Raw genomic sequence first — 22,345 nt, 5'->3', positions numbered from 1 at the left:
TGAAATAATGTGTCTTTAAAGAAATGAAGAGAAATAATCTTAAAAATATACAAGGGCATTTTCCTTTGTAGAGATTATTTCTTTTTTTCAGTTATCTAGAAAAAAATCCTTTATAGCAGTGGTTCCCAAACTTTTTTGGCCTACCACCCCCTTTCCAGAAAAAATATTACTTAGCCCCTGGAAATTAATTTTTTTTAATTTTAATAGCAATTAATAGGAAAGATAAGTGCACCTGTGGCCATCACCGCTCTCCTGGATCGCTGCAGCACCCACCAGAGGGCGGTGGTGCCCACTTTGGGAATCACTGCTTTATAGTTTAAGTTGGTAAAAATGAGCAGACTTTTGCAGCTTGTGCGAGTGATTTTTTTGACCTATGATATAGACATAGAGTATATTCAGTTCCTCTATATATACATAATAAGGAAAACCAAATTTTACAATCATATTTCTTTATCTTGGAGAATATTTTGTATTTTTCTAAGGCTGTTCATAATATCTTAACCCTTTTTTATGCTTTATATTATTCAGACAATTAAATGAGTATAAATTCATTACTGTTACTTATTTGTCCACATATATCTTTGACAGACCAATTCTCATTAGTGGATTTTATAGGTATTTAAATTTCTTCTCTAAAATATACCTTAGGGGGCAACTGGGTAGCTCAGTGGATTGAGAATCAGGCCTAGAGACGGGAGGTCCTAGGTTCAAATCTGGCCTCAAACACTTCCCAACTGTGTGACCCTGGGCAAGTCACTTGACCCCCATTGCCCACCCTTACCACTCTTCCACCTAAGAGCCAATACACAGAAGTTAAGGGTTTAAAAAAAAAAAATATATATATATATATATATATATATATACATATACCTTAATAATTAATATTTTAGTCCATAAATTCAGAAGATACACCCATTCCTTTAGGTAGCTTGGCATAATGGTTAGAAATTCTGGTTGGCCTTGGAATCAAGAAGATTCATTCCTGCTTCACACATTAGCAAGCTTCCTACTCTGGGCAAGTCACTTAAAAGCTATGAGCCTCAGTTCCCTCATCTGCAAAAACCTACACTTTCAGCCTGCTCTCCTCTCCCATTCTTCCTGCCCTCCTGTGTGAGGTGAGGTGGTGGGCTGGACAGAAGACACTGAGTAGACCTTGTCATTCAGACTGGCCTCTGGGAACACAAAAAAACCTGTTTTAACCTTGAACTGTGGTTCGATGACGTTCCCTTCCCTAATCCCACATTGCGTGTTCTGGTGCTAACCCAGGCCAGGGTTTCTGTGTTCAACATGACCTTCGACATGGAAGAATGTCGACCTAAAAATACTGGACTGACCAATCCATTCCTCGTTGTGTTGCTTTTTGTCACGCTGCATTCAGACTTCACAGATCCAGCACAGATGGCCGTAGAGCAGTGCTTGGCTATAGATCAGCTTCCCCAGAAGCAGCGCTCCTTCTGCCTGTCACTGTTCTTCATTGTGATGAATCTCCCTGTAGTCTCCCTCCAGGGACACCCACTTCCTGGTTGTTCCCTGAACAAGGCTCTAGGCATTTCCCCCACCACCACCACCCATGCCTAGAACTTTCTTCACCTTATCGCTTGGCCTCCTTCAGATCTTAGCTAGAGTCCCACCTCTTTGCCAGAAGCCTTTCCTGGTCCCCTTGAATGCCCTCCCACCGAGGTTACCCCCAGTTCTGTTGGATACGTCTGTGCTGTTTCCCCCACTTGGCCAGGACCGCATATGGTGCTGTGCCCAACCCTGTGCTTTTCGACTCACAGGACATGTTCCCTTCCCCATCCCTGAGAATTTCATTCAATTTCACCGCCTTTTATGACGCATTTCCTCTGTACAAGTACCAGTAGATGCTGGTGATTTAAAAAAACAAAACAGGAACACAGCTCCTGCCCCCAGGAGCCTCCATCCTGGAGTGTGAGAAGCATGCGCAGCCTTCACAATGAGCTGAGACAACACCAGAGGACTCCTCATCGTTGGCCAGGAGGCCCCCATCCTAACCTTACTCCCCAGAGCACCCACAGACAGAAAGGAGGGTTCCCAGAGATCACAAATATTCCCAGGAACCCTTTTTGTCGGAATAAAAATCTGGTAAGCCATTGGATGTCCGCCAGCTTGGAATGAGGGAGCACCCTGGGAAATGGATGTCATGCCACAGTACGGAAGCATCCATCACAAGCCAGACTGTGGAAGAACTTGCATGAGCAGCTTCGGAGCAGACAGAAGCCAGAAAAGCACCTGTGGCTTCATTGCAGTCGTGGAAATAAAAGCAAAAGGCAGTGAGCTCAGTGTGAGGAGTGCAGAGCAGGGCGCATACCGAACCCAGAAATCGGGCGGTCCTACGCTCTGTGTACGTGCTGGGCCAGCCACTTGGGCTCCATTGTTTTTCTTTGTTAACAAAGGATAACTTGGTCGGTAGAGGAGGACAAGAATCTAGGTATAGCATTTGGGGCCTCCCTCTCATGTAAGCATGGCCCCCAGAACCTATCCCATTTCCTTTGTGCTCCAGAGATCCACCCCCAAATACAGATCATAGCTCAGAAGCCCCTGCCAATGTGTTTGCTTTTCCTAGAGTGCCGGATGTCACGAAAGCAAAGGTATTTAAGGAGCCATGGAGCCGTGTAGACCTCAGGCGCACTCTTCCCCCAAATGCACATGGCAGGAGTGGCTGTCCAGATGTGGATGGAAAAGTCCTGCCATTGATGTCTTCTATGACATTCTCCAGACCGTGCCCCTGCCTGGCCTGCACCTGGCCCTGGGTGGCATCTCTGCTCCTCCCTGCCAGTTATTTCCCCTCTCCTATTCTCTGCTTTTCTCCCAATATCTGGGGCTTCCCTGATTTCCAATGGCCTTGTCATTCTGCTGGTCTGCACTGAGCAATTTCCACTGATTCCAGCTTGCAGTTTCCTCTCCAGAGTGTCACCTGCAGACCATCTCAGTACTGTTCGGCACCCAGAAAACCCCTGCATGGTGAAGGCCGGCTGACAGTGCCTTGGTTGTGGCTGGAGGCAGCCACCCCTATCGTGCTCGGTTAACTAAAGCTAAGAGGATGCCTTTTCTTTTAGGCCTTGTTTCTGGTACTAAGAAGTATCAGTCCATTTTCTAACTTGGAGTTTAGAATTCCCATTGCCCTGTCTGGAATAAAGGCCTTTTTTCTTCACCCACACGTCACACAGAGAGAGCATCAGCAGATGAACCTGAAGTCCAGAGCTAATGCCGTGCCGGGACAGATTAGAGCTCGTGATGGCTTGGACACCTAGATTGGGATTATGTGCTTTGCTGGGTTCAGAACAGTATGCCAAGTATCCTCGGGGACGCAGAGAGAAGGAGCCAATCTCATGAGAGAGACGACACCTAGAGAGAGTTTCACTTATAAGTGAGATGGAATTCTCCATTTTTTCTGAAGGTCCTTAGACTTCAGCAGGCAGGAAGATAGTGATGCCTATTCTTTAATGTTATTTCCACTATTAAATTCAAATTAGTTTCTCTCTGTCACTTGACAGGGCCAAAGACTTTTGTGGCCAGAACTTTCTCTTCTGGATCTTTGTCCGCACCTTTAGAAGCGGTTCCTAGGTTGCATCTCTATAGGGCTTGTGTCTTGAGATGATGGCAGCACAGGCTGGGCCTGAAGCCTGACCAGAGGCTCCCTCCTCAAGGACGTTTAGGCTTACTTGCTCACTGGTGGCAGTTGGTTATTGACTCTTCGGAAGGTGGCTGGGCCCCTCCTTCATATTGGTTTCTTCTCTGAAGGATGCTGTAGCAACTAGGCTAGAAGCAGAATATGATGGTCTTAAGCTCTTCCCCTGCCCTGGGGTTCAGTGTCCTGGCCTTGCTCCATCCAGATCTCAGGGGAGGTGGTGGGATGGTGGTTTTATTTGTCTGGCGCAAGAGTGATTCAGCCAGAGAGAGTGCATAATAGCACTCTGAAGTCCTGAAAGGTCAACAGCATTCACTGGGGTAGTTATTTCTTCATTAGAAGAAAAATCAGAAAGGTAATTTTAATGACCATCAGTTATTAGTGCACTTACATGTGACATGTTGTCAAGCAGTGAGTTTATTTCTCTGCAGGCTTTTTTGCTTTGAAGAAAATTCTTACAAATTAATTGTATGTCATTGATTAACTCTGGATTTTCTCTTTCTCTTTCTCCATTTCATTCCATTATATTACCCTACATTTCCCTTTTGATTTGGTTTGGTTTGGTTTACCTTTGAATGCCACTTTTTTTTTTATTTTTATTAAAATGCACTACTTTTTGCCCATCAATCCCTTAGATACTTCTGAGGTTGATTTATTTGTTGTTAATGCTCCATACACTCCAGTGCCAGATCCCACCCCTATGATGCCACCGGTGGGAGTTCAGGCTTCCATACTGAGCCATGACACTATAAGGATTACCTGGGCAGACAATTCCTTGCCGAAACACCAGAAGATCACAGACTCACGCTACTACACAGTCCGATGGAAAACCAACATTCCTGCTAACACCAAGTATAAGGTATTAACTGCACTATGTGTAAGAGTTCAGAGATGAGGGAGATAGTTTGGGGTCACCTGGGCCACAACTGCCATCTTACAGATTCCTCTAAACAGGCTTCTCTTTGGAATGTAACTCCACTGTATTTTCAGCAGAAGCACTATAGCAGGCATTAGAAAAGAAAGGAGGAAAATTAAATACACAGTGGGATTTTCTGAGGAATGTCAGCTTTTGAAAAGCTGTGTCAATATAACATCCATGAGAAGAAGAAAAGGAGGTGTAATGTGGGTAATTTGAGGAAAGGTGTTTAGGATAAGGGAAATTGAAAGGAGGATGTTGGAGACTTGCTAAGTGGGTAATCTCGGTTACAGGTAAGGCTGGGACTAAAGGAGATTCAGGGTATAATAGGACTGAAGTCAGGAGTATAACACAGAAGGGAAACAGAGATCTTCAGGGAGAGGAGAAATTAAACTAAACAGACAAACACAGCAGGCTTACAGACTGAGACTTAGACTCAAACACAGGCTGAGGGAAATAGACTAGACTGAAATTAACAAACAGGCTTTAGTTAATTTCACAGGAAAGGACCTGTTTTGAAGTAACACCTTCCTTCAAGATGGATGCCCAGCTTCCCTCTAAGCCCAGAGTATGTTGTCTCTTTCCCTCTTCTTCCCACTTGATAACTAACAGACAAATTACACTAATAGGGCTATTGAAACACAAAAGGGTTTATTTTGTTTGAAGGATGTTTGTTAGGAAGGTGGATCAAAGGAAAGCCCTATCAGTTGTCTCAGGAACCTCAGGTGGGGGAAGGGAAGTAAAGATGGAGTCTGAGTAAGGACCTGTCTTTAAACTCAGCTTTACAAAATGCTATTTCTATCTAAAGGGAATAAATGATGACTGACTAACTATAACTAATGCTGCCAATTAGGTAACCCTTCACAAATTTAACTCCTCTCTAATTACTCTCCTTATTAATTTCACAACATATAGGTAAGGGAGGGAAAAGGCAGGGATGGTAATAGGAAAGGAAGATATAAAGGATTTATCTAAATAATAATTTCTTAATTAAATATGTCAAAGCTAGGCTCAATTTCAATATTAAAGTTAGGTCAGAGACAGCTCAGCTCATTCACAACCTCCCTCCACGGAAGATCCAGCCAACTGCTTTTCCTCAAGATTCTAAACCTCTAACAGCTTTTGGAACTCAGCCAAAGCTAGAAAAAACTATATGACCCCAATTCTATATACTACAGAGGTCAGAGAATGGGAGTGAATTTAAGAGATAGAAGAAAGGAACTATCAAGAGTACTTTTAATTGCTTTATCTGTGTATGAAAGAGTATTGTTTTTCCAACTTTTTCCTTAGAAAGTGAGTCATTCAGATCATAGAATTTGAGTATAGAAGAGACCTCACGTGATTATCTAGCCCAGTCCCCACTCTGATTTATAGATAAGGAAACCTGGGCCAGAGCAGGCTAAGTTACTTAGCCAAGGTCAAATCACTACTTGACAATTGCTGGTGCAAAGCCTCTCCTTCCTCTCAGGCTGTTTTTCCACTCTCCTGTGTCTCTTCTCATTCAGCAAGAATGATGACATGAAATAAATATAAACAGACTTGACAAGAATAGTCACATCACATGTTCCTATAGGCCACATTCTCAAAATGAACTTTCTTTGAAAGGTTTTTTAAAAAGGTATATACTGAAAAATAATTGCATAAAATCACTATATAATCCATATGCATACATATATACATGGAACACAGGGGGTTAGAGACAGATTTCCATCTTAACTCCTCATAGCTTTTTTATCTAAAAGTATAGTTTTAAGCTACTCTCAGATTTTATATATTGGAAATAATATCCTTCTAGATGGCTCTTAGTGAGCTACCAAGTATAAATGGCAGAAATGGTAATTATGATTATGATTGATTTTTGCAGTTTCCTGCTTTTTGAGACAGCAAATACCTATAAATACTGTTTGTCAGTAGTGCAGGAAGCCAAATAGAAAGTATATAAAACAGTATTTATTCTTAATTTTTAAGATAGAAGAAAAATGTCCCTAGTTATAGACAGCTAGTTGGCTCAAAACTCAGAGGCCTGAGTTCAAACTTGGCCTCAGACATTTATTAGTTATGTGACCTTAGGCAAGTCACTCAACCTCTGTTAGCCTGAGTTTCCTCAACTACAAAATAGGCATAATAATAGCACCTACTCCCCAGGTTTTTATAAGGATCAAATGAAATAATAATTGCAAAGCATTTAGCACAGTGCCTGGTACATAGTAAACTATATAAGTGCTAGCTATTATCATTACTAATATTATCATTATTATTGTTCATTGCTAGTGATAGTTTTCAATCAAAGCAACTGGATAAAAAATGTAAAACATTATATTTGTAGAATTTTCCACTTATATTTTCTTGAGTTACTATAATAAAGGCATAGTGTTTATTAGCACTTTGTATGTTTAGGTTTCTAATTTGAAATAATTAAGAGAATGGTATGATCTATCTGCAGATGGTTTTACTGCCACCCAATGGCAAGAGGCTTTTCTCATGGGGTCCACTTTTGCCTGAGATCCAGTTTTTAGCCATGAGTTTTAGGAACTATAGTGTTCAAAACCAGAAACCTTATTTAAATTATTTATATTTAAATAGGAAGTCATATGGTACAGTAGGAAAAAAAAACCCGTATATGGAGTCAACGAACCAGGGCTCAAATCTTTTAGTGACTCATATGTGTGAACCTGAGTAAATCATGTGACCTCAGGACTTGGTTGGACTAAAAGATGTGGAAGATCTCTTCCCCATCCAGATCTATAACCTGAAGTTTCAAGATGATACATTTAAAGCAATTTGTTTTAAGCAGCTAGAATTAAAACTATAAGTGGCATTAATTAGGATTGGCTTACCAAGTCCTGTCTTAGAGTCATATCCTTACCAAGGTTTGTGTTGGAATCCCAACCTCTAGGCCAACTTGACATCACAGTAGCCAGTGTCTTCTGGAGCACAGAGCTCAGAAGAATTTGAAGCTCCGAGACATTGTGTTCTAGTTCTCTCCGGAGTATCTGCTACTGTCCACAGGCCCTAGCAACAGGAAAAATTTAGATGAGAAGAGATAACCTGAGTTAAAGCAGACAGGCTTAGGACATAGGGCAGCATCAAAGTTTGGATGGAGTTTGTCTGTCAGGAGAAGGGATACCAGATAGGTCAGAGTGCACTGATGAAAGTGGAAGAAATTAAGGAGATGACATCAGTGTTGGGAATCTCTTAGGAACTTTCAAATTCAGGGCAAGTACAGTAGGGAGCAGCAGGGGTCTGCCAAAATTGAGGAGACATGGGGCCCAGAGGGTAGTGGTCTCAGAAATGAGGAGCTCCCACCCAGATGACCACCTACAACCTGTGTGACCCAAGGAAGATCATCGAACCACTCCAAGCAGCCTTTTCTTCATAAAACAAATAATAATGCTTATGCAAGCCTAACTCAGAAAGCTGCCGTAACAAATAAGTTCATGTATATTTTGTAAGTGTTTATAAACATAAATCATTATGTAAATATGAACTAATGACACTAATATTTTGAGGTTAACAGCCCCAGTAACAATAGTTAACAACAAAAATTTATTTAATGCCTTTACATACTAGATATAATTGGGGCTATAAAGGTGAATATGTTGTCATCCCTAGCCTTAAGTGCTTTCTTACTGCTAATTAGAAGTAATGATTTTTATCAGCCAACCAACTTGGCAGTTTTAGACACTAGAGATACACATAGAAAAATGAGGCCAACCCTGCCCTCAGTCAGAGACTTTACATTCTACTGAGGGGTGGTGGAGATGCAACATTTTTGTAGATAAATAGATAGAAGGGATGGATGGATGGATGGATGGATGGATGGATGGATGGATGGATAGACGGACAGACAGAGAGACAGACAGACAGACAGAAAAAAAAAACAAAAGAGAAGGAAAGAAAGAGAAAGAGAAAACAAAAACAAGAAATGGAAAATCATGTACAAGGAGTGGTAAAAAGTATATGAGGCAGCATTATGTGGTATCACTCGAAAGAGCTTGGAATCAGTCACAGAATCACAGAATTGTGAAGTTAGAAGGGAATATATTAGTCATCTAATCTAGCCTGTACTCAGAAGGAGTTCCCACTCTCACATACCTATGAATTGATCATTTCACTTCTGCTTGAAAACCCTAGAAGCAGCACATTCTACTTTTGGACTTCTCATAATTGTCAGTAGTTTTTCCCAATATCAAGTAATTTCCATACATTGATCCTGGTTCTGCCCTTTGATCAGGAAAAAACTGATTACCTCTTCACATTACCACACTTCTTATTCTTGAAAATTGCAATATTATTCCTTAGTCTTATTTTTTCTTGCCAATTATTTCAACAATTCTCATAGAACCTGAATTCAAGACCCTCCATTATTCTGGTTGCCACTTCTGTATTCTCCCCAGCTTACGAGTGACCTTAAACTGTGGCGCCTAGAACTAAATACTATATTCCTAGTAAAATCCACTGAGGGCAGATAAAATGGAGCTATCAACTCTCTCTTCTTGGAAGCCAGATAGCATTAGCTTTTTTAACAGATCTTTTTCTAGAACAAATGCCACCTAACCATACTTTCTCTGTTGTGAAGAGCTTCCCATGCTAGAGGAATTTTTTAACCTTTTTTTTTTTTTTTTTAAATACTTGAAGCCATAGAGGGCTGCAAAAGAATCTTGAGTTTAGTGGATATTATTACATTGAATTTGGGATGTTGAGATTCAGCTACTACATAAATCTCATCAGGATTTTTCAGTGGAATTCACATTAAAGCAGAGATTGGAACTCTAGACTTTGTGACTCAGCTTTTGGTTTAATGATATAAATCACACATTTTTCTTTTTTAGTGAAGGATCTTTAATCTTGGAGCTTAATAATAATAAGCTCTGTAGGTTCTTTTTTATATGCAAATGCTAAAGGGGCTATTTAGCACTTTCCCTTCAATGTTAGTAACTTTTTTTTAATGAATCTTTTTCAGTTTTTGTAGGCCAGTGCCAAAAATTGTTCCCTCATTATTTTAGATGTACATATTGAGCACATAAAGGAGTTGATGTACCTACATTCTTAGAGTGTTGCCACTAGATGATAGTAGAGAAACATGGCCCTATGCAAGCCTTTGCTAAGAGTCCTGTGGTAGCTCATTTTTATAGACCTTCAAATTTCCACAGTTTTTTACACAAAAAATGGGTTTTCATTAAAATTGTTCAACTTTAATAATTCTAAACAAGCATGAAGGAAGATAACATTTTTGGAACAAACATTTTAAGCAAACTGTGAGAGATAGTTAGCAAACATTTATTGAGAACCTCTTGGGATAGACCTAAGAATAACAATAGCCAGCAACATTTAGGTAGCATTGCTTTGTGCCAGGCACTATGCTAAACCCTTTACAATTATTATCCTTATTTTACAAATGATGAAACTGAGGCAAGCAAAAGCGAAGTGATTTGCCTAGGGTCACACACAAAAAATCTGAGGTTGAATTTGAACTCAGATGTTGCAGACTCTTGGCCCAAGTCTCTGTCCCCTTCCTAACACAGCTTAATGGTAATTCCTTAGTTTTGGACCTCCCCAGCATTTTTGTCTAACATCCATTCCTTACTTTTGGATCCCATTACCTCTGCGCTTAGCCATGCATACAGGATTGGCCTCTTACTGTGACTCTACAGTAACCTGCTCTCCATCTCATCCCAGCTCTGAACAGCCATGGCATTAGTCTTTAGATAAAGAGAAATGGGGGTTCCTGAGCCATATCCAAGGATTCCTATAGGCTGCACATTGACTTCATTTTAGAATGTAATATTGTGGGTTTTTGTATTTTTATTTTATTATGTATTTTCCAATTACATTCTAATTCTAGTTCAGGCCACCCTCAGAAGTGTTGTGGGTCCCATGTGGCCTGCACATCACGTTTGACACCTCTGCTCTACAGCACTGCCCAGTCATCACAGCCAAAACACAGGTCCTTAGCCTAGCATTGGAAGCCTTCTGTAACGTAGCCCAGCCTGTGCTTTGAGCTTTCTCTCTCCACTACAAACCACTACTGCTCTCTTAACATCCAGCCCCCTTGTCTTGGCTTATGTCTTAACACCATTTGAAAGACCCTTCTCACCCCCTCCCTCAACCCCCCCCCCCACTAGCCTTTCAGAATCCCACTTCCTTCATGAGCATTTCTGTAGACACTACAAGGAGAAAGGTTCTCTTCTTCAGCATTCTATTCCTGTCTTTTCCTGTATGTGCCCTATGTTTTGGCTTTATGTATTTGCCTTTTTCCCCAGTTAGATTATAGGGGACCATATTTTATTCCTCCTTTTGTTTCTCATAGCATTGGCATAATATTTAGCATGTAGAAGAGGCTGAATAAATATTTGGTAATTACTCATTTATTCATTTCTTCCAGTTAAATTCTCTCTTTCTCAGTCATTATAAGAAAGAAACTGCCAGAAGTTAGTCAAAAGGTACAAAATTTCTTCATCTGTATCTTTAGCCAGTCAATGGGAGGCATTCAGTTAGGGGAAGCTAGGTGGTACAGTGAATAGAGTGACAGGTGTGTACTCGGGGAAAACCTGAGTTCAAATCCATCCAGTCTCAGACATTTCCTAACTCTGTGATCCTAGACAAGTCACTTAACTTCAGGTTCCTCAACTGAAAAATGGGGATAACAATAACACCTACCTGCCAGGGCTATTGAGGATCAAATGAAATATTTGTAGAGTGCTTGACACAGAGTAAGTGCTAAATAAATGTTAGCTAGTAGTAGTAGTAGTAGTAATAGTAGTAGTAGTAGTAGTAGTAGTAGTAGTAGTAGTAGTAGTAGTAGTAGTAGTAGTAGTAGTAGTAGTAGTAGTAGTAGTACTTGTACTTTGTACTTGTACTTGTACTTGTACTTGTACTTGTACTTGTACTTGTACTTGTACTTGTACTACTATTAGTAAACACATATTAAGCAATTACTTTGTTCCAGGGATTGCTAAGCACTGGAGATACAAAAAAAGACAGAGAGCCCCTGCCTTCAAGGAGTTCACAATCTAGTGGGCTAATAATATTAATTTAATGTCTAGTTATTTAACAATATTAATAATAGTAGGACTCATTCATACTAAATGCAAAAATATTATTCTTCCTAAGAAGCATAAAATCCCAATGACTAAATTCCATTTAGGATCATCAGATTTAGAGCTGGAAAGGAACTGGGCTGTCATCCAGCCCACCCACTAACTCTGCAGTGTCAGACATAGAACAGTAGTTCAGCAGGGGTGTTGGGATTTGCCCAAGCTTCATCTCCGGTCAGTCAAGATGAAAAGATCCAGTCACAATCAGAGAAAAAGCTGGTCAATCCAACGGCCACCGACATTATCGGTGGAACAGCAGCAAGTGTTTTATTTACTTCTTGTTCATGTGGTGAAAATGTTAGATTTCTGCTTCTAAGATTCTGTGCATCTCTTTTCTCCAGACTGCAAATGCAACGACTTTAAGTTACTTAGTGACTGGTTTAAAACCAAACACCCTCTATGAGTTCTCCGTGATGGTTACAAAAGGTCGGAGATCAAGCACATGGAGTATGACCGCTCATGGGACCACCTTTGAACTTGGTAAGGATCTGCAGAGTTTCATGGCCCAGGATGTTTTCTGCTTCTGCTTCTCCCTCTTCACATTGGACAAAGGAAGGCTAAGAGATCTCTATGTGTAGGGCTGCACCAACTTTCCAGCATTCAGTTTTTCTATTTCTTGTTGGAACTAGACAGGTTTAGAGAAGACAATGAGATAGGTATTTTGAATAATCAGTCAGTTAATTTATCAGTATCTTTATAAAAGCAAAAATGATCATTTATCCCTTCTTTATTCATTACCTTAGACAAAAAGATTAAATAATTTGCCCTTGATTAAGAAGTAGCTAGTGCTATACTTGCTTTAGAAATAAATTCATTGACTTAATACCTTTCTCTTTGTGCCAGATCTTGTCTTACATGTGGATGGGAAGGTACCTCCTAGAGTGGCATGGCTTAGTTTTTTACCTCTGCCCTTCTATTGGTTGAGGAATCATTTTACCTTTTCTGAGGTTTCACTTAACAGTCTCCTTAGAGTTATGTTTTATTTTTAATGGACTAAAAACAAATAGAAAGTGATTTTATAAAGATAATGAGGAATAGGGCACTTGAGTCTATACTTCATTATTTCCCTGGTCATTAGTTTGTTGGTTTTCTTTCAAGTCCTTAAGTGTTATGATCTTAGGCACATGGTTTAACCTGGAACAATTCAATCTGTAGGAGATCATTGTTTCTTCTTATCTCCCTAATGTGATATGATTGACAGATTTGATTTTTGAAAACAACCATAAAATATCACAGAAATATTAAGTGCCATGTTGCATTCTTTGCTTTCTGTAAAATTCACTGAGGCCTCTTCGTGAGAAACATTTTTTCTTTGTGAAGATCTAGAGGAGAAGAGTATGATAAAATAAATTCATGATTTTGTTGAAGTTTACCTTTCTCTTCCTAAAGCTTAAGAAAACCCTTTTACTTTGATTACAGCCCAACAGCAAATGGAAGCATTTGTGTTGTTACAAATATGTTTGAATTTCAGAGTCCTGTTTCACACAAAGAAAATGCTTTTTCAAAAATATAATGTGTGTATCCACTGTTTTGAAAAGAGAAGGGTAAGGCATAATTCACTAACTTCTAATTGCTCTTCTCTTTGTACACATAGAAAACCACACAGTCATTTTAATTTTATGGTTTCTCAATTCCACAGTTTTTCTTTTTAAAAGCAGTAACAATGTGTTTTGCTAGAAACAAATGGAAGGGGTGAAAGCCTTCCATTCCAAAACAATGTATTCATTAAGGGACTGATGAAAATGTTAACTCTTAAGTGCCTGCTTTAAGTTAAAGAGAACTATTTTACACATAAAACTTTCTGACAAAGTAGTTAGACTTTAATGGCTAAGGACTTTGAATGAAATAATTTTACAGCTAGTTACTTAGCCATGGCTATCTCCTTGAGAAGAGGCAGTGTGTAATAGAGAGAGCCCTGGACTTGGAATTAGGAAAAACCTGGTTTTTCAGTCTTACCTCTAAAGCATAGCTACAGGACCTTAGGCAAGTCTCAACCTCTCAGAATTTGTTTCCTCCCCTGTAAAATGGAGATAATAGTGACAGTACCTGCCTGGTAGAGTTGTTCAGAAGAATGAAGAACATGTTTCTAAAGCAATTTGTATACCTTGAAATACTATATAAATATCAGATATCAGGGTCTTTCTGAAAGTTATTTTAAAAGACTAGAACTAGGTGGCTCAGTGGATTGAGAGCCAAGCCTAGAGACAGGAGATCTTGGGTTCAAATTTGGCCTCAGATACATCCTAGCTAGTTAGTATGAAAGGGTTTTTATAAATAATAAAAGAGTAGAGCTATCTTAGATTACATGTCTAAAGTTTTCATAATCATGAGATTTAGAGATTGAAGATAATCTAATACAATCTCCTTTTTTTTTAATAGCTGATGAATCTGGAGCCCAGAAAATAAAATTAACTTTGCCTGGGGATACATAGATTATATTTGGACCCATGTCCTCTAACTGTGAATCCAGTTCTCTTGAGATCTGCAGATCTCCTTTAAAATTAAAATGCTTTCCTCATAAGAACCCTGTGGAGTAGGTAGAGCAAATCATCTTCTTATTCCATTTTTCTAGCTGAAAAACCTGAGATTCTCAAAGATGTTGGGATTTCCCTATAGCTAGTTTGTGTTAGAACCAGGCTTCATTGTTCTTTCCAATATGGAACTTGGCTTGACTTACTGACATTTTTAGAGGAAATCATTGAAAGATCATTTAAGTGAATATATTTTCCTTTCTAGTTCCTACTTCTCCACCCAAAGACGTCACAGTAGTGAGTAAAGAGGGCAAACCTAGGACCATAATCGTGAACTGGCAACCTCCATCAGAAGCTAATGGCAAGGTCACAGGTATGGTACTTTCCTGAGTTCTCATGAGGGCACAATCCTATTCATCCCTGGGATTCTAGCAGAGGCATAATAGATTTTGTATTGACACCTAGCAATATGCATATAAAAAGGATCCTGATAGTGTTTTAAGAAGTCTCCTTATACAAACACACATAGTTGCTTGCCTTTTGAATTGGGTGGGGAGGGGAAGGCTGGGAGGGAGGGACTTTGGAACTCAAAATTTTAACAAAGGAATGTTAGATTGTTTTTATATATAATGAAATTTATATGTGGTAAATGTTTCACTTCACATATATTTCATTAAATATGAAATTTCCTCACATACATTTAAAATTTTGAGTTCCTAATTCTCTTCCTCCTTCCATTCCTCCACCCTCATTGAAAAGGTAAGCAATTGATCATACATGTGAAGTCATGCAAGGCATTATTTCATATTAGCCATGCTACAAAAGACAACTCAGACCAAGAAAAATAAAGTTTAAAAAAGGATGCTTCAATCTGAACTCAGTTTCTTAGTTCTCTCTCTGGAGGTAGATGATATTTTTCATCATGACTCCTTTGGACTTGTCTTGGATCTTGTTGCTGAGAATAACTAAAGCATTCACAGTAGATCATCATCATAATATTATTGTTACTTTGTATAATGTTCTCCTCATTCTGCTCACTTCAGGAAATCTCCTTTTTGTTTGTATGCCTAAAAGGGACTCTCTGTTCCATGTGGGAAATGGGTTATAATGAGAGCTGGGTTGATGAAAATGTGAAGGAAAATGCTAGTTTTAAAACTCTTCAAAAGATTCAAACAATTCCACTTGGTTTAGTAGAGTAATGCTAGGTGGTCTCAGACTTGAAGTTGGCATGGGACCCCAAGTTTCCTTGGATACCCCAAACCCTAGAAGTTTTTCAGATTAAACAGGAAATTCCTTTCCTTCCTTGCTTTCTTTTAATGCTAAGGAGAAGATGGCCCTGGGCATCAAAGACTCATGATAAGGCAAGACCCCTGAGAGAAAGATTCTCCTTAGTTTCTCCCCTAGATTCCAAGATGGACTCTGATACCATCAGTTTGTATCTAGGACATCCCCTCTCCTGCCCTGCATTATCTCATCCTTTGTCACATAGACCCCTGTTATTATAAGACTATAAAAAGGCCAGAACTCATCTCCAATGGGAGGCAGTGTCCCATCTGTGCTGTCCTCCTAGCTACTTCAACATGAATTCCAAATTAATAAATTTCTCTTTTTATTTTTGAGCTGTTATGGAGTCTTGCATTCTTGCAAAGGGTACCCATCCTGAGCCCTGGGGATTCACCTCAAGCCCCCCATAGCAAAGCAACCTAGAATATAAGAAGGTTTATGTAATAACCCAATATAAAGTGACTCCATTTCTATACAGCTGTGTCAGGCTAAATTGTTTTCTTCTTGAAAACAAAGAAAAAATTCTTTGAATGCCTAATGTTTACAGGAGATTCCTAAAGCTCTCTCTATTCCCTTTAGTTATTAAATCCTTAACACTTGAGGGAACCCTGCCCTCCTAAGCCTCACTTGTTAACTGAGGGCCAACTAATCTCACTAACTTGTTTCCCCTGAAGGAATAAGCTAAGATTCCTAGAACAAAGCAGGCCAGGGGGGACATTGGTGATAAAGCATTCTGGAGTTGTTCTCTCAAAAATACTTGAGATATTCCAAAGAAGGCATAGGAGAGGAGTAAGGGAAGGGAGGTGGAGAGTGAGAGGATGAAGTGGCTGTAAGAATTTGATACTCTTAAAACTGGAAGAAGCAGCCTAGTGCAGTGGAGAGGGGAGGGTCTCAGCCCCTCTGGGCCAGCCCCTGTGTTCCTGGTACCACGACCCGTGCAGTGACACACACTGCCTGCCTCCCACAGCCCTGGGAAGACTTGGCTGGGCATCATGGGGACCCAAGCAGGCTGCCACCTTGTCCTCCCTCCTCACTCCAGCTGGGTCAGTGCTCACGCTTTTCCTTCTCCCATTGACGACTCCCTTCTTCCCATACGTTTTCTGTCTGCTTACACTCACGGATTCATGGCACCTTCCCAGGGCCTCCCCTGGCCCCTTCCCAGCACTGGTTCATTTCTCTAGTGCCCAGCTCACAGAATGCCTCCTGTACATGTCTCCTTCTCTCCTCCTTCATGGCCTCCAGCCTAGAGCAGCCCTGACCACCCGGGCCTAGATCCTGGCACCTCTCCACTGCTCCCTCCCCTTTGCCTCGAGTCACTGCAGTCCATCTTTCTGCCCAGCCAAAGTACCATCTGGCCACATCTCCCTCCCCTTAACTGCAGTAGCTCCCCAGTGCCTGCAGGATCAAACATAAGTCCTAACCTGGTCACCTCCTATGACTCCATTCTTCTTACCTTACTACCCCCCATGTATTCCACACTCCAATGATTCTGACCTCAGTTTCCAGAATCCACAAGTTGTTACTACTTCTCCCCCATTCCTGGACTTCTCTCCTTCCCCTTGGCTGCTCCAGCTTCTTTCTTCCAGAAGCTGTTCCTCATCTCCCTTGGTGTTTGCACCTTCCCTCTGGGAGGACCTCCTGTCGATCCCGCATATGGCTTGACTGGGGCTGGTGGATGCTTTTCTTTTTATTCTGGGTGTTTAGCACAGGGCCTGACATAGAAGAGATGTTTAGCAAATGCTTCTTGACTGGGATCTGGAGGACCTGCATTCAAATCTAGCCTCTGCTTCTGATACGTTTTGTGACTTTGGACAGCCCCTCAGGCCCCCTCTCATTCTTCATCTGCAAAAAATGAATATGCTGGACTAAGTGCCCAGTGAGGTCCTGCTATGTCCTGGCTCCTAAACTGGAGCCTGTCTATGAATGCCTCTTTCCTCTGTCTGTAAGTCTGCCCAAAGTTCAGAGACCCGGATCATGAATAAATGAATGCCAGAGCATTGGTAAAGCAGGCTGAGGAGTCACAGGGACAGCCAGTGCTGGCCTAGTAGAAGAGGGACGCCGCGGCGGTGCCAACCAGGCAGAGGAGTGTCTGGGAAGTCATTAGGAGAACACGCTGATTGAGTAAACAGTTAACACTCCTTTCCAGGTGTGATGGCAGTATGAGAGCATTGATTTAATTTCTAAGTGGGAGATGGGTAGGAGCCTGTGATGCACATGCCCTCTGCCCGCTGGGGTGGTCTGGAGCCCCTTAGCTAGTGTGGATTAGCTGCGAGGGCTCTGTAATGGTGAGGCACCAGGGACATTATCATTATTAAATTGTAACCTAAATGGTTTGTGGGTACACTGGGTTGAAGGAGAGACAGGACCAACCAGGATAGGGAGAATACCAGGGTTTACTGCCAAGCTGTTAACTGACACAGGAATGGCAGTTGGCCCAACAGTCACCAGCAGGTAAAAGGTAAAGTATATAGCAGTTTAATTGAAGGTAACTAAATAAAGGATGGAATAAGGGATTCTACACTTGAAACCTAAGGGCAAACCACAGGGGCAGGGAAGGACTTAACTACACTATCCTAATTGACCAAAGCCAGGCAGGGCCCAAAGGAAGCAGTACTGAAGTCACAGGGAAGGCTCCTCCAAACCTGGTTCCAGCCAGGTATGGTCAGCTCAGCTAAAAGGGCCTGAGGGTGGCTTTGGGGTCTCATGGTAAATCCAAGGATGGTCACAGGATGCCAAGAGCCAACTCCACCAGGTGATCCAAGGTACCGACATAGGGAGAGTGAGTTTGCAATGCTGTCCACCAGATCACAAACCACTTCCCCACTTGGTGGTGCTCTGCATGTCTGATGTCCACTGCTGAAAGCCTTCACCTCTCTCAGGATCCCAGGGAATCTGGATGCAGTTTTTCCCTAATTGAGATCTCCCAGGGTTAGCAACAGTTATGTCCCAACCACTAATGGAGTCTCTCTCAGAGCACAAGCCCCACTTCCTGCTCCTTCATTTCATCTTGGAATCCTCCAGCCCTTCCTTCTAGGTCCAACACTATTACTTAATTGCTAAATAACCCTCACAACAGCTCTCATGCTCAGATCTGTGCACCCAACTCCAAGGATTAACTCCCCAGGACTAAGAAGAATTGAACAAAGAGCTGCTGTGTCACTTCTTCCCAAGTCTTGGTCCCTGGTCACACTCACCATTGGTCCATGTGGACCCCTCAAAATTTCCTTCATGTAAAGTAGCACTGAAACCCTCAGAGAGGATTCTAGGCAGAAGGTCAGATCGTATTTTAAATTCACTGTTTCCCCCGTATCTTGGGCTTCCAATTGCTCTGCATTTCCATTTAGTATTAAGCTACATGCCTTCCACTAGACCTCTGACCCACAGAATCTGGCCCTCTGATTTCAGAGATAGCCATGTAGTGAGGAGACTCTTCTTTACAGGCTCTACATAAAAACATCTCATTTCTCTGGCTTGTGGAATTTATAGTATGCCTCATTTATTCCTCTGAAAAAGTGATTTTTGCGAAGGGAACTTGGTGCCATTAATTATTCTTTTCAGGAACAGGAACAGTACCTGGGTTTCTGTAGGCTGAATGTTGATATCATTTATAACCAGAATGGGACAAAGTGGTATTTTTTGTGTTGGTTTTTTTTTTTTATTTGCATCTCCCAGACTGGAGACAGCTATAGAGAGGCAGATTCTTTTGTTTCCATTATGCTTCTTCAATGCCCATTGTAATGCTTGAACCCAGTGAAGCAGAAGGAAATCCTTGATAGAACAGGTACTAAAAAGACCAGATTTCTCTGTATAGCTGGATCACGTGAGCTGAATGCCCTCTGGTGGAATTCATAAATAGCTGAGGACATTTCACCAAGTAGCTCTTGGAAAGAAAGATACCTTGAGTTACAGACAAGATTTTGTTGGCATTTTCTCCCTATTCAGTTGGCATTTCGTGTTGGCATTTTGCCATAGTTCTTTTCAGTGTCTTAGGCCATTGCTAAATTTTAGTGTAAGTTTTCCATAAATTTTGATTTTAAGAAAAATTGCACTGTTTCCTTTTTAAATAACAAAGCCCCAGTGGAGTATTTTAAAGTAGAACAGGGCATGATGTTATTCTTCTTTCTCTCTCTTCCCTTGCCTTGTCTGCCACCTCCTCTTGTCATCAATTTTTTGCCCAAGACATCAGAATTAACTCTACAATTACCTGGAAAATCAAAGAGTAAAAGAACATATTGAATGATGGTGAAACAACAACCACAAGCCTTGGCCCTCTTCTTTTCCCTTCCTTTCTCTTCCCCTCTAAAAATTATGAAATAGGGAAATTCTCAATGATTTTTAATTTGTCAGACAATTCTCATAATCATACCTGTCTGCCTTTTTACCTGAACAAAACATAGGCTTCACCTTCTTCTATAGTCTGTCTTCAGCCTGCTCTTCCAACCTTAACTCTCTCTACTCTCTTTTCAAGTATCTTTTTTGGACAAACTGGACTATTATCTATTCCCTAATACCCTCTTGCCTTCCTTAACTAAATACATTTGTCCAGGACACCCTACCTTATCTTCATCTTGCCTTCCTGCCAGACTTGCCTTTGACACCATGGCCTCCCAAAGTCTTCCTTGATTCTCTTCTGTTAAAAGGACTCCTTCCCTCTTCAAGTGTTCATCCACCTCTGTTTGTTCTCTGCTTATAGCATTATAACTTGCATTTTACTTATTTGTGAAAGTTTTGTGAAAATTTTCTCTCTACTGGATTTAAAGCTCATTGAAGGCAAGGGACTAGATCATTTTTTCATCTCAGGTTCATAGTATTTAGCAAATAGTAGGTTTTTATTAAAAGTTTGTTGAATTAAACTGACATTTTAAATGTTTTACCCTAGAAATTAAGCCATTTTTTTCATTTAGTACTGAAATGTGGTCATGTGACTTTTAGCTTAAAGAAAGACATGTATTTTTTAAAATTATTCTGTATCATCCCCATCTGTCACATTATTTTCAGAGACAATACCTGGAGCTGATGACCTCATTTCTTGTTTTACTTATTTTATCATTGACTTTAAAATTGTTTTTGAGCAGATTTATGAAATTCTCTTTTAATCATTGAATAAATTACATTTATTTCTCTTTCTCTTAGATATTTAGATTTACATCTTTAGAGGAAGAGACAGTAGGAAGAATATGGCACTTGAAGTCAGGAAAGAATAGCTTAGACTGCTGCCTCTGACACTTCTTGGCTGTACAGTCCTGATCCTCTCTCCCCTGACCCTCTGGTCCTATTTCCTCATCAGTAAAATGAGGACGGCCATCCCCATAGTCTTTAGCACACGGGGTGGTTCTGGGGCAACAGTGAGATGATGTCTGTAAGGTGCCGGCCTAGGTGCATGCTCCTTGTTGACAGAAAGAGAAAAGTGCCTTAAGAGTTCTTCTGTCCCCAAATCTTTTGGGCAGGATACATCATTTACTACAGTACCGATGTGAATGCCGAGATTCATGACTGGGTGATTGAGCCGGTGGTGGGCAACAGACTGACTCACCAGATCCAGGAGCTGACCCTCGACACGCCCTACTACTTCAAGATCCAGGCGCGCAACTCCAAGGGCATGGGCCCCATGTCCGAAGCGGTCCAGTTCCGAACCCCCAAAGGTAAAGGGCCCCAGCTCGGCGCGCGGCTCCAGAGCACGCTCAGGGAATGTCTTGTGCTTCTCTCAGCAATAAGTGCGAGAACCTTGTCCCGAGCTCCGCGTGCTGGCTCGTCTCGGGGTGACCAGCGGCTCCGTTGCCACGACGGAAGCCCCAACGTTCACAGAGCTCCCTGGAATCTTCTGGTGGCCCATGAGATGGAGGGTTCCATGTTAGCCGAGGCACAGCAGTGACCTGGGGAGGTGGGAATGTTGTGGGGAGGACGAGGCTCAAGCCGGAGGCGAGTGTAGACCGGCCATGCGGACGGATACGGGGCTTTGCTCCTCCTTTGTTGTTTTGTCCCTTTAAGAACTCCCACCTGTCCTGCCTTCACCCTGGTGACTTTGCTCTTGTTTTTCTTCCTTGTGCTTGACCTGGCAGCGGACTCCTCTGACAAAATGCCTAATGACCAAGGTAAACGAGCCGAGAGCCCCCATTCTCTCTCTTGTCCTCCTGTTGGCTTTTCTCTCCAGACAGCTCATTTTGTAAGGACCCGACACCTGCTTGTCCAGAGACATGAGCCTGTGTCCGTGGCTCTGAGAGCGGCAGGAAATTTCCAGCAGAAAGCTAGAAATCCTCTTTGTGTGTGGAGAATAAGGACTGCTCTCTCTGTCAAGGGGGCCCATGGAAAAGTGACCGCTCCAGAAGTTTGGCAGTTAGCATTGGTGCAGGAGCCCAGATCACAGGATGGCTCCTCAGGGCTGTGTCCAGGGGCTCCGATTGCACCCTAGAAGCGGCACTCCTTTGTAATGTTTAGTGCGTTGTCGGTTTATTAATGTCCTTGTGCAAGAGTTTGTCAACATCAAAATGGAACCAAACCTCCTTTCTCCCTCCTCCTGACACTCCTCCCTAAGTCACTTAGCCTGTCTAGGCTTCAGTTTGCTTCTCTAAAATGAGGGGGACTGGATTATTTGGCCTCAGGGGTTCCCTTTAGCTCTGTATCTATGAGTCTGTGAATCTGTAACCTCAGAACTTAAAACTTGAGCTTCCTAAAGTTTACTTTGAATGTATAAAAGATGATCTTTTATTGCTCCATCAGAATATGTTCAATTCAGAGCTGTGTTTCTTAGCTTTTTCACTGAGACATCAGATAACTTTGAAAGCAAGGTCAAGGATTATTTAAAAGGGAACAAAGAGATAGTTTAGTCCCATATTTCAGTCATCTTGGAATAATTAGCAAGACATCTTCAGTAAAGTGCCTATATGATGCCTGTATTTAAATCAGTCTTTTTTTTACTGAGGAAATGTTT

General features: G+C 41.4%; 1 protein-coding gene across 1 annotated transcript in view; it reads left to right on the top strand.

Annotated features, from left to right (window-relative positions):
• NEO1 (neogenin 1) overlaps positions 1 to 22,345 on the top strand; it is a 199,360-nt gene that overhangs the window by 153,718 nt on the left and 23,297 nt on the right. The window contains exons 16-20 of the mRNA XM_044660264.1: positions 4,285 to 4,508; positions 12,004 to 12,142; positions 14,399 to 14,506; positions 20,865 to 21,059; positions 21,477 to 21,509. Coding sequence (XP_044516199.1) covers positions 4,285 to 4,508; positions 12,004 to 12,142; positions 14,399 to 14,506; positions 20,865 to 21,059; positions 21,477 to 21,509 — 699 coding nt within the window. The remainder of the gene's footprint in view (positions 1 to 4,284; positions 4,509 to 12,003; positions 12,143 to 14,398; positions 14,507 to 20,864; positions 21,060 to 21,476; positions 21,510 to 22,345) is intronic.

Source organism: Gracilinanus agilis, chromosome 2, assembly GCF_016433145.1.
Source record: "Gracilinanus agilis isolate LMUSP501 chromosome 2, AgileGrace, whole genome shotgun sequence".
Taxonomy (NCBI): Eukaryota; Metazoa; Chordata; class Mammalia; order Didelphimorphia; family Didelphidae; genus Gracilinanus; species Gracilinanus agilis.
Note: the sequence above shows the minus strand (reverse complement) of the source record. Positions and strands in the feature narration are given on the sequence as shown.